General features: G+C 43.1%; 1 protein-coding gene across 2 annotated transcripts in view; it reads left to right on the plus strand.

Annotated features, from left to right (window-relative positions):
- Positions 1–1,764: 1,764 nt before the first annotated feature.
- The window catches only part of edar (ectodysplasin A receptor), a 64,689-nt gene continuing 52,902 nt past the window's right edge, over positions 1,765–13,551 (plus strand). The window contains exon 1 of one of the 2 annotated variants that reach the window (XM_039014758.1): positions 1,765–1,900. Coding sequence is in view for 1 of the 2 variants with exons in the window: in XM_039014756.1 (XP_038870684.1) it covers positions 3,909–3,984 (76 nt within the window). In the remaining variant the exon portion in view is untranslated. Of the gene's footprint in view, positions 1,901–3,755; positions 3,985–13,551 lie in introns of those variants that run through there. The other variant, XM_039014756.1, reaches the window with a different exon arrangement.

Here is a 13,551-nt window from a genome sequence, read left to right on the forward strand (position 1 = left end):
CAGAGACTTCACATGCCCTGTCTGAAACAGACGATGTGGGTGAAGGATTGGACTTTACAGTCACACAAAGACTCACAAATAGAGGCAGATATGGAATGTCATCATCGATATGATGGCCCACCATAAGCAAGCAAGTAAGTTTCTACGTGTGTATGTGTGTAACTAGCCCCTACCTCTCCTGCCCACATGTTATGCGTGTTTCATCTAACCATCCCAAACGCAATTCACCACTGAAAATCTGTGTCTGAGTGTTGTAAAGAAAACAGTTGTGAAGTTGTTATATTTAAAACTTACTGTACATCAATAATGTTACCAATAGGCTAGCCTTCTCTCTTCACCCAATGTCCTTCCACCGTGGAAACTAGGTTAGCTGACACTGCAGTCACCATGGTAACAGAATTTGCTCTCCTGTTGAGGAGTACAGTAGTTAGAGGACAGCATACACGTATGTGTGCGTGTGTATGAGGACGTGTAGTTACAGGAGAGGATAGAATATGCCCACCTTTACAGAGTACCTATCATGCAAAGCGTCAGGAGCCTGGAACTCCTGTGACGTACATGGATGGCTAAATATACAGTTTAAACTTTAAATAGAGAGAAGAAGTCTGTGATATTTGTTTTGGCTTCAGTAGCTAGATACCTTCCTCCTACACCAGCTGTCTTTATTAAAGACCTGATATTGGCCTTATCGCTGTTGGCTTTAGAAGACAGCTGACTGGGGTTCTGTTTGCTCTGGCTGTGGTCCTGTGGTAATAGTCATCTGGAGTAATGTAATATGATAGCTGTTTTCATCCCAGTGAGGCTCTGCTGCTCTTCACTGGTCTCTTTGTTTGCCAGTCTGTCTGTCGGTCAGGAAGGAAGGAAGCTGCTCCTGTGAGGATCAGAGATGAGAGGATGAGAGGGCCACCGGGCTCAGGGCTGCCAGAGAGAGAGAGAGGAGTGAGAGGAGAGAGAGAGAGAGAAAGAGAGAAAGAGAGAGGGGGCGGGGCAGAAAGGTATAATTATAGGACTTACAGGAGTTAGCTCTTCAAACACACCTCTCTCTCCTCAGAAGCTCTAAGCACATCTTTTATCTGCTCTTTCCTGCGGAGGAGCGGAGAGGAAGGGGAGAGGGAGACCGGGCAGAGTAAGGAGAGAAGACAGACAGAGAGACAGAGTGGTGGAGTCTCTTTGGTCAGTTCTTGTGCCTCAGGGAAAGTCCAGGGTTCGGTCCGTCCCAAACAACTGGCGCCGACTGGTAAACAAATAAATAAACATCACATCAATAACTCAACACTCATAAACCAGAAGGAACATTGGAAATCTTAGAGACATGAACCAGAGTCTGAAGCTTTCATGTTCTTTAAAGGTACAAAGTATAGAGTTTAATGCTCCCCTTTTATTTATGGACCAACAACACGGATACCGGATACAAACCCCTCCTCTCCCTTCCTCTCTCTCTCTCAATTAGCTTGATTGCACACTGATGAAAGGATAGATGCAGATAAATGTGAGTAGATTTATTGAATGGTCTCCGTCTCACCACATCAGTAGCCTAACAGTAGCTAGAATACGTTAATTCAATAGCCTACCAAGAGGAGATGTATTGTTTGTGGTTCACCTCTAGATGTCGTAGTGGAGTTGTGGAGGCACATAAATACCATTCACTACCTGCATCAGGTTGATCCTCATCTTCTAGGGCGGAGGAAAATGATATTTTTTTATGAGGAGGAGCTACCGGCCATGCACACTGTGGGCTGAAAACAGCGAGATTAACGAACGATTTGTTTAGCTGTTTAGATATTGGTGATGCCTGTCAGACTGCTCAATACAGTCTGATCATTAAACTACAGCAGTCCGCGCAGAGAGCTAGGCTACACGCCGCCAGACCTGTCCCGTCTCAACGCGGCTCTACACGCAGGTAAAGTGCTTTGGAATGTAAAGCGGGATTGCTGCAAGATTTGAGGAAATTCCTGGAGCATTTATGCTGCAGACACATGTAGCCTACTTAACTGTAATTTTAATTTTCGAAAATAACTGCATGTGTTACATTGTTTGTTGGTCGAAAATGAAGCAAATATTCAGAAAAGTTAGCCACTGTTGGAAAGATATAAATGGACAAATGTCAAATGATCTACATATTTAAATAGGCCTGTTTTTCTGCCTTAAAGATTTGATAATCTAGCCTAGTAATTGCTCTAAACCGGAGTTTTTTTCTTTTTCATACCGGTATTTCAGTTTATATTAGACCTGTAGTTAATTGCATGATAATAGAGCGCAGTGTGTGAGTGTGTGTGGTCGCTAAGTGGTGTGTTGGGAAGTAATAACGTTTAGGCCACCAGGTTTATTACTGATCCATTAGGGATGTAGCCTACCATCTTGGTGGTAATTGTTACATGAAGAGAGCATGGGCTCTTAGTTCACCTCTCATCTCAAGAGAGAGACAGCGGGTTCTGAGACCAGCGACGGGTCCTGGTCGGTCCCGATCCCGGTGTGTGCTTTGCTCTTCTCTCAATCCTCTCCGCATAATTATTTTGACGGTGCCGCCTGGTTTTCGCCCTCCCCGGGCCCTGGGGGAACTCCTGGCCGCAGACAGGCAGCCTAACCCGGGCTCGACATGCTGGGTCCTGACGCTCTCTGAAGTCTGGAGCTTTGAACTATGGCTGCAGCGCTGAGGGTGGAAATCAATCCCTCTCTCTCTGTGTCTCTGCTCTCTGTCCCTCTCCCTCTCCCCCCGGCACACCGCCGCACTTTTTCATGTTTGAGGTAGAAAGGATAAAGAAAGAAGAAACGTCAGAAAGAAAACGTGTAACTCATCTTCAAAGCTTTAGTATGGCGCCGCAGGATTAAATGAATGAAAGGAAATACTGATCATAATAACAACAAAAGTAGCAATGATAATATTCATATTTGCGTAGTAATAATTATGATAGGCTAATAGCTTTTTTAGTAGCATAGTAAGGAATTTAGCTGTATCACTGAAATTCTGCTGATAACATTTTAAACTTTAAAAAAGTTAATTATATATATATTTTTAAAGACGTCATACCTTATTTTGAAGGTTTAGAATATTCTGTACAAGGACAATGGTGACGTGTGCCTGACAAGCCTGCACTATAGACCTAATGGGCTATATTAAGTTTACAAATTAATGCAGATTTCTGGAGAACAAACACATATCCTGTCTCCAGATACATGGCAGAAAGTTGTCATTATGTCAGATAATATTAAATTCAAACAATATGTATCCTAATATAGATTGAAATGTAACACTCAAGCTTTGAAACAGTTTCACAGATATCTCCCTGTAAGGTGATTGAGCTCGTCTCAATAGAGGATGTTGAACTTATCATTAAATGTGTAAAGAGATAACGATACGAGCTGACCTGTAACAGATGTTGTTCTAACTTCCAAAATACACTGTAATCTAAGCAGATCCAATGTCCATATATTAACATGGTGTGTAATTGAAGGAGTGTATCCTCCATGCATCAATTCACTTTCAGTAATAATTGTGTTATAACCTAATGTGTTTAAGGAGAGAAGAGGGAGAAGGGTCAGAAGGGTCACTGCTCTCTCTCTCTTCTACTGTATGTCTGGCTGTTTGAGGCTAATGATACGTTGTCAGTTCAGTCCGTCAGACCAAAGCCCAGGGTCCCATAACCCACTGCTCGGAGTCCTCTACTCACTAGAGCCCAGCCCCTCTCCGACCCCTCGACTCTTGTGCTACAGACACCATAATCATCCCACACTAAACACAAATAGACTGACAGACAGATAGTCGGCCGTTCTGCTGTCATGCTAAAGACTAAGGAACAGAGAGACGCAGACCGAAACCGTTTTTCCCACCTGCTAATGAGTTAGACACAGTAAATGGACCCACCCACCTACAATAACGCTCAATAGATAACACGAGAGACGAAGGTGATATGGAGAGAGAGACGTTCTGCCTCAGTGGAGGTAAAGAGAGGGATCAGGGAGAGGCGACGATGAAAGACAGATCACGTAAGACAGAAATCAAAGGGACTACTGAGTGGTGTGGCTGGAGGTGTGTGTGTGTGTGTGTGTGTGTGTGTGTGTGTGTGTGTGTGTGTGTGTGTGTGTGTGTGTGTGTGTGTGTGTGTGTGTGTGTGTGTGTTGCGACTCCTTTTAATGTGCATTAAGAGTTGGGTTTTCTTGCACTCTGAAAGGGGAAAGTCAGTCTGTAATTAAAGCAATCAGAGATGAAGAGAGATGAAGAGACTACACCAGATACACACACACACACACACACACACACACACACACACACACACACACACACACACACACACACACACACACACACACACACACACACACACACACACACACACACACACACACACACACACACACACACACATACACACACACACACACACACAGTTGTATCAGTACAGCCTTGTGATGATATGAACCTGTTTAATAACTCTAGGAGTCTCTCTGAAAACATGGAAACAATCTGATATGAGCATCTCCATGAATCATCTGATGTTTATGATGATGCACCATAAAAAAAAGAAGAACAAATATGTTGATTCAACGTACAATTGTAAGGCAACCAGCTCCAAAATGTTTGTGTGAACATTTTGTTGAGCAAACTCACAGCTGGTTGCCTTCCAATTGTACGTTGAATCAACATGTTTATTTTATTTTTACAGTGTAGTCTTTCAGTAAAGAAATCCAACTCTATCCTCTCAATCCCTTCTGCACCCACCTACTCACTTCCAACTGCTGTTAATGCCTGGGTGTATTTTCATCTGTATTTCAATGTGTATTTAATACTTGTGCTGTTTGTTGGCTGCAAAGTATTTAGTTCTAATGAGAACAAACTGTCTTCAGTACCCAATGTTCTCCCTTCCCCCAGCCCTGTTTATGATGTTTCTGCATGGAGGTTAGTTGTAGTGGTAACATGTGTTTGAGATATGAGAGGATTTGGCAGGTCTGTATGTATTAAAGAGGAATACTTGGCTTTAAAGGAGAAATCCTCCAGTATCTGACTGATTGTGTTTAGGAGTTGTTCATTAGTTGGAAGCAGCAGGATGGTGTGTTGTGTGAGTGTGTGTGTTTGTGTGTTCGTACGTTTGTGAGAGAGAGACAGAGAGGAGAGGGCAAAATGTGGGGAGGAAAGTACAGGAGAAAAGGAGAGGAGAGAAGGCTTTAGAATGAAAAACAGACATTGACAGACATTTGGTTGAGACTAATGCCAAGAGTCCAGAACTTCACTTCATTAAAGTATTTGTTTAATTGTCATCAGAATTAAACCACAGGCATATGAACCACATAGCGCTTTGTATTTGTGCATGCACATATGTGCACACGTGTACTTGTATGTATGCGTGTGTGTGTGTGTGTGCGCGAATATGCACGCGTCTGTGTGAGAAAGAGTTTAATTGGGTTCTTGGCTTCATCTCCTCCCTGATTGCTTTGTTAGAGAAGCCACATCCTAATCTGACAGAGTCATTATCAACTCACAGTAAATATCCATTACGGGGTTAAACATTCATTTCCGTTGCGTCCTTTAGATGATAGATCACATGTGTTACCACAGAGTGATCAGGGGACGGGGGTTGGATTTAGAGAGAGAAAGGGTTCATGTAGAGGAAGGCAGCTTGGGATAAGGCCCGGGGTTCATGTAGAGGAAGGCAGCTTGGGATAAGGCCCGGGGTTCATGTAGAGGAAGGCAGCTTGGGATAAGGCCTGGGGTTCATGTAGAGGAAGGCAGCTTGGGATAAGGCCCGGGGTTCATGGTTCAGGATAAAGTTGGAGCACAGAAAAAAACAACAATCAAATCTGTTTACCAGGTTTACAGAAATAACTCCAAAACATATTTTGCTGCATGAACATTAGGATTCACATAGAAAGTTAAACTAGACTGGATATCTAGAATTATTCTGAACATTCTGTCACTTTATGGTTTGAATTCAGGAGATAAAGGTTGTCTAAGTTGACCCATGTTGCCCACCCCACCATGAGACATCCATGTCTTCATCACTGCAAAATATAAACGGTTGACTTTGATATTATTTTAAAGCGTACAAACAGCGTTGTCAAAATATTAGATTATTTCATGAAAATAATGTTTTTAAATTAAAATGTCATCATTTTTAACGTCGAATCAAAAGTGGTGCTGTCAAAAGGAGATTGAATTCAAATAGATTTACCCAAGAGAGAGAGAGAGAAGACAGATGCTATCTGAAGACAGCTGTTGTTCTGGCGCTTACCTTCTGTGTTTTTCTGTGTGTGTGTGCGCGTGCGTGTGTGTGCGCGCGTGTGTGTGTGTGCGTGCGTGTGTGTGTGTGTGCGTGTGTGTGTGTGTGTGTGGGTGCGCGTGAGTGTGTGTGTGCGTGCGTGCGCGTGTAGTAGATGATTGCCCCTGCTGGGTCTCTAGGGGGATATTCCAATAAATCAGTCTGTAGACCAACACTGACAGCCCTGACAGGTCCAGGATCAGTAATGACTTAATAACAGTTCATAGTTATAGATAGTTCTGTCGGGTTAGATCAGATCAAGTGTCAGCTGGCTACTATTCACTCTGCTTAACTGCTGTAATGGAAAACTTTTGTTGCATATGACTAATGCTTATGATGACACATAATGGATTGGAGTTATAAAGCACTTTTTCCAACACTCAAAACATTTTACATTGCTCATTGACGGGTGAGGATACATAATTAATGAAACTGTGTGCCAGGGATGTTACAAGAATACTAGATCACCTTCAATCAATGTGATACTGATAAATACGCATCTATTGATGAATACAGCAGCTCAACTTGCTCCATCCTGCTGATTAGTGATGGTTATTGAAGAAGTGGTTATTTCCACCCTGCTAACACGAAAATACTTTCACCATGCCACCATACAGCGGGTGAATGCAAGCATTTTACGAGACTGTGCCTTAAAACCTAATGTCTACCTGGCCCACCACTCCACCCTGGACTTGAACTGCCTTTACGACCAGGTCCACCTCTACAAGGCAGCAATCCCAACTTTTGCCAGGACCCTGAAGGACGTCACCCTCAACCGTAGCCCTAGCACCTCATACAGGAGCAACAGACACCCCGCCCAGACCAGCGAGACACCCTCCCAGACCTGCAAGACCCGCTCCGGAAGGACCTGCACCAAGAGAACCCATGCCAAGAAGACCTACACCCAGACCACAGCATCACCAGGCAAATCCCAACCAGCTAAGACTACCCCAAGCAAACCCTGGCCACACAGAATATAGGCCACACCATATCAGACCTATGCCCCTTCTGCCCCTGCGGCACGGACCTCAACATCAGAGCAGGACATAATTATGCCCAGGCCGTGAGCAGAGCAACAGGCCCAACCCCCACTATTACACCAGAGCAATCCCCATCCTGCGACCTAAGAGGCATGTATCAGATGCTCAACATGCTCTGCTCACACCTACTGTGATAGTCCGGGCCTAAACCACACAAAAACAACACTAGACATTATGGAACAGGAAGCTTTTACTATCTCATCCTGGAATATACAAGGTCTGAGGTCATCTGCCTTTGGCCTAAAGAGCAGGAACCTGGACTTCATCATAGAAATTGGAAATACAGACATTGTCATCCTACAAGAAACATGGTATAAGGAGATGGACCCATTGGTTACAGAGAGTTGGAAGTCCTATCCACCAAACTATCAGGTGTGAAACAGGGAAGAGACTCAGGAGGTATGCTAATTTGCTATAGAGTAGACCTAACCCACTCTATTAAATTAGTCAAAACAGGAACATTTTACATCTGGCTAAAAATTAATAAGGAAATGATCTCAACAGGGAAAAATGTCCTCATCTGTGCTACCTATATCCCCCTAATAGAATCCTTATACTTTAACGATGACAGCTTCTCCATCCTAGAGGGGGAGATCAACAATTTCCAAGCTCAGGGACATGTACTAGTCTGTGGCGACCTAAATGCCAGAACTGGACAAGAACCCGACACCCTCAGCACACAGGGGGACAAACACCTACCTGGAGGTGACAGCATTCTCTCCCCCATATGCCTTTTTTTTAATGGCCTTTTTTTTGCCTTTACCTCCCTTATCTCACCTCATTTGCTCACATTGTATATACTTATTTTTTCTACTGTATTATTGACTGTATGTTTGTTTTACTCCATGTGTAACTCTGTGTTGTTGTATGTCGAACTGCTTTGCTTTATCTTGGCCAGGTCGCAATTGTAAATGAGAACTTGTTCTCAACTTGCCTACCTGGTTAAATAAAGGTGAAATAAAAAAATTAAATAATAAATATGCCCCCCTAGACACAACTATGACAACATAACCAACAAAAATGGGTCACAACTCCTGCAGCTCTGTCACACGCTGGGTATGTACATAGTCAATAGTAGGCTTCGAGGGGGCTCCTATGGTAGTTACACCTATAGCTCATCTCTTGGCAGTAGCACTGTAGACAACTTTATCACTGACCTCAACCCAGAGTCTCTTAGAGCTTTCACAGTCAGTCCACTGACACCCCTATCAGATCACAGCAAAATCACACTTTACAAATCATGAGACATCAAAGCCAAAGGAACTGACATGCTATAAATGGTGTGGAAATCTACCCCCCAAAAATTAGGCAACAACAAATTCAATCCCTTCTAGACATTTTCCTGGACAAAAGGTTTCACTGTAATAGTGAAGGTGTAAACTTGGCAGTAGAAAACCTAAACAGTATATTTGACCTCTCAGCTTCTCTATCAAATCTAAACATTTCAAGCAGAAAACTAAGAAAATGAGCAACAATAACAAACGGTTTGATGAAGATTTGAAAAACCTAAGAAAGAAATGGAGAAACCATCCAACCATAAACATAGATACCCAGAAAACCTGAGCCTACACTAAAACAATACAGAAATACACTATGGAAAAAGAAGGAACAGCACGTCAGAAAGCAGCTCAATATAATTGAAGAATCCATAGAGTCAAACCACTTCTGGGAAAATTGGAAAACTCAAACAAACAACAACACGAAGCATTATCTATCCAAAACTGAGATGTATGGATAAACCACTTCTCCAATCTTTTTGGCTCTACAAGAAAGAACAAACAGTAAAAACATATACATAATCAAATACAAATCTTAGAATCAACTATAAAAGACTACCCGAACCCACTGGATTCTCCAATTACATTGAATGAACTACAGGACAAAATACAAACCCTCCAACCCAAAAAGGCCTGTGGGGTTAATGGTAACCTCAATGAAATTATAAAATATACAGACCACAATTCCAATTTGCTATACTTAAACTTTTTAACATCATCCTCAGCTCTGGCATCTTCCCCAATATTTGGAACCAAGACTGATCAAACCAATCCACAAAAGTGGAGACAAATTTGACCCCAATAACTACCGGGGGATATGCGTCAACAGCAAGCTTGGGAAAATCCTCTGCATTATCATTAACAGCAGACTCGTACATTTCCTCAGCGAAAACGATGTACTGAGCAAATGTCAAACTGTCTTTTTACCAAATTACCGTACGACAGACCACATATTCACCCTGCACACCGTAATTGACAAACAAACAAGCCAAAACAAAAGCAAAGTCTTCTCATGCTTTGTTGGTTTCAAAAAAAGCTTTCAACTCAATTTGGCATGAGGGTCTACTATACAAATTGATGGAAAGTGGTGTTGGGGGAAAACATACGACATTATAAAGTCCATATACACAACAAGTGTGCGGTTAAAATTGGCAAAAAAAGACACATTTCTTTCCAAATGGTCGGAGGGTGAGACTGGGATACAGATTAAGCCCCACCCTCTTCAACATATATGTCAACGAATTGGCGAGGGCATTAGAACAGTCTGCAGCACCCGGCCTCACCCTACTAGAATCTGAAGTCAAAGGTCTACTGTTTGCTGATGATCTGGTGCTTCTGTCCCCAACCAAGGAGGGCCTACAGCAGCACCTAGATCTTCTGCACAGATTCTGTCAGACCTGGGCCCTGACAGTAAATCTCAGTAAGACAAAAATAAGGGTGTTCCAAAAAAGGTCCAGTTGCCAGAACCACGAATACAAATTCCACCTAGACACCGTTGCCCGAAAGCTCATAAACTATACATATATCGCACTAAAAATCAGCGCCATGGGTAACTTACACAAAGCTGTGAACGATCTTAGAGACAAGGCAAGAAGGGCCTTCTATGCCATCAAAAGGAACATAAAATTTGACATACCAATTAGGATCTGGCTAAAAATACTTGAATCAGTTATAGAACCCATTGCCCTTTATGGTTGTGAGGTCTGGGGCCCGCTCACCAACCAAGAATTCACAAAATGGGACAAACACCAAATTGAGACTCTGCATGCAGAATTCTGCAAAAATATCCTCTGTGTACAACGTAAAACACCAAATAATGCATGCATTAATAATGCATGCATGAACTAGGAAGAGACCCGCTAATTATCAAAATCAAGAAAAGAGATGTTAAATTCTATAACCACCTAAAAGGAAGTGATTCCCAAGCCTTCCATAACAAAGCCATCACATACAGAGAAATTAACCCGGAGAAGAGCCCCCTAAGCAAGCTGGTCCTGGGGCTTTGTTCACAAACACAACAGACCCCAGAGAGCCAAAGGACAGCAACACAATTAGACCCAACCAAATCATGAGAAAACAAAAAGATAATTCCTTGACACATTGGAAAGAATTTACAAAAAAACAGAGCAAACTAGAATGCTATTTGGACAGAGAGTACACAGTTGCAGAATACCTGACCACTGTGACTGACCCAAAATTAAGGAAATCTTTGACTATATACAAACGAAAGGCCGCCAAAGGCAGACCTGGCTCTCAAGAGAAGACAGGCTATGTGCACACTGCCCCACAAAATGAGGTGGAAACTGAGCTGCACTTCTTAACCTCCTGCCAAATGTATGACCATATTAGAGATACATATTTCCCTCAGATTACACAGACCCACAAATAATTCAAAAAACAAATCCAATTTTGATAAACTCACGTATCTTTTGGGTGAGATACCATAGTGTGCCATCACAGCAGCAAGATTTGTGACCTGTTGCCACAAGTAAAGGGCAATCAGTGAAGAACAAACACCATTGTAAATACAACCTATATCTATGTTTATTTATTTTCCCTTTTGTACTTTAACTATTTGCACATAGTTACAACACTGTATATAGACAGAATATGAAATGTCTTTATTCTTTTGGAACTTTTGTGAGTGTAATGTTTATTTTACATTTTTTATTGTTTATTTCACTTTTGTTTATTTTCTATTTCACTTGCTTTGGCAATGTAAACATATGTTTCCCATGCCAATAAAAGCCCTTAAATTGAAATTGAATTGAGAGAGAGAGAAAGAGAGAATGAATGAGAGAGTGAGAGAGTGGATTCTCCACTCCAGCAGTGACCCCTGTATAATTGTGTCCGTAAAGGTATCTGTGTGTGAGCGCCTCTGTAAACTGTGTTGTAACAGGAACTCTGTGGGGTCTAGTAGAGTATTATAAGCCATGCCCGAGGTGTCGGTCTGTAGAAAGTATTGATTTGTGCCTGGGGTGTGGGTCTGTCAGGCCGTTAATGACACAGATAATGACTCTCAGTGTGTTTATGTGAGATTAACTCTCGTTAGAAGATTAATTCCCCGGGGCCTTGGGAGATTGAGGTTGGCTTTCAACACAGACATGTCCCAACAGGGAGGACAGAGAGAGAGGGAGGGAGAGGGAAGAAGGATGACAGAGAAGGAGAGAGGGGGGACAGACAGAGGGAGAGGTGGGGGACAGATAGGGAAAGGAAATGAGTGAGAGAGGGGCAGAGAGAGGAAGGGGGAGAGAGAGAAAAGGGAAAGAGTGAGACGGAGCAAGAAGGATAGGGGATAGAGAGAGAGGGATAGAGAAAGAAATGGGGAGAGAAGGGAGAGAGAGAGACGCACTTCAAATAGAGAAGTGCATTCCAGTGTGAGTGTGTTGGGTGTGTGGGGCGCCGAGGACTCGCAGGGGAGTGAGGAGCTGGGCTAGAGCCTGATGAAAGCTTCTGGGTGTGTGTGTGCTGAATGTGTTCGATTAGTCTGATAATGAGGTGTTCGGGGCAAAGTAAAATTTTCTTATCTTTATCCTGAAAGCCCAGCAGCGCCACTGGGTCTCTCACTCTCACTCTCACGCACGCACGCACGCACGCACGCACGCACGCACGCACGCACGCACGCACGCACGCACGCACGCACGCACGCACGCACGCACGCACGCACGCACGCACACACACACACACACACACACACACACACACACACACACACACACACACACACACACACACACACACACACACACACACACACACACACACACACACAGGTTGTGGTTCAATTAAGCTAATTTCAGCCCCCAACCGCCTCCTATCACCACTTATCCACCACTCCCCCATCCTGTCTTCTGAAACAATGAATAAAAGAGGGCATGGACTCAATCTCCCTCTTAAAGTAGTGTAATCAATCTCATCTGTGTCTGATTGATTGACAATTTATAGTGTAATAGTTAGTGGTGAACTCTATCTCTGATTCCCATCTCTGATTCCCACACCAACACTACAGTACACACCAACACTACAGTACACACCAACACTACAGTACACCAACACTACAGTACACACCAACACTACAGTACACCAACTCTACAGTACACCAACACTACAGTACACCAACACTACAGTACACACCAACTCTACAGTACACCAACACTACAGTACACCAACACTACAGTACACCAACTCTACAGTACACCAACTCTACAGTACACCAACTCTACAGTACACCAACACTACAGTACACCAACACTACAGTACACCAACATTACAGTACACCAACACTACAGTACACCAACACTGCAGTACACCAACACTACAGTACACCAACATTACAGTACACCAACTCTACAGTACACCAACACTACAGTACACACCAACACTACAGTACACCAACACTGCAGTACACCAACACTACAGTACACCAACTCTACAGTACACCAACTCTACAGTACACCAACACTACAGTACACACCAACACTACAGTACACCAACACTGCAGTACACCAACTCTACAGTACACCAACATTACAGTACACCAACACTGCAGTACACCAACTCTACAGTACACCAACATTACAGTACACCAACTCTACAGTACACCAACACTACAGTACACACCAACACTACAGTACACCAACACTGCAGTACACCAACTCTACAGTACACCAACACTACAGTACACACCAACACTACAGTACACCAACACTGCAGTACACCAACATTACAGTACACCAACTCTACAGTACACCAACTCTACAGTACACCAACACTGCAGTACACCAACACTACAGTACACCAACTCTACAGTACACCAACACTACAGTACACCAACTCTACAGTACACCAACACTACAGTACACCAACACTGCAGTACACCAACACTACAGTACACACCAACACTACAGTACACCAACACTGCAGTACACCAACACTACAGTACATACCAACACTACAGTACACACCAACACTACAGTACACACC

Source organism: Salvelinus namaycush, chromosome 19 (genome assembly GCF_016432855.1).
Source record: "Salvelinus namaycush isolate Seneca chromosome 19, SaNama_1.0, whole genome shotgun sequence".
Taxonomy (NCBI): domain Eukaryota; kingdom Metazoa; phylum Chordata; class Actinopteri; order Salmoniformes; family Salmonidae; genus Salvelinus; species Salvelinus namaycush.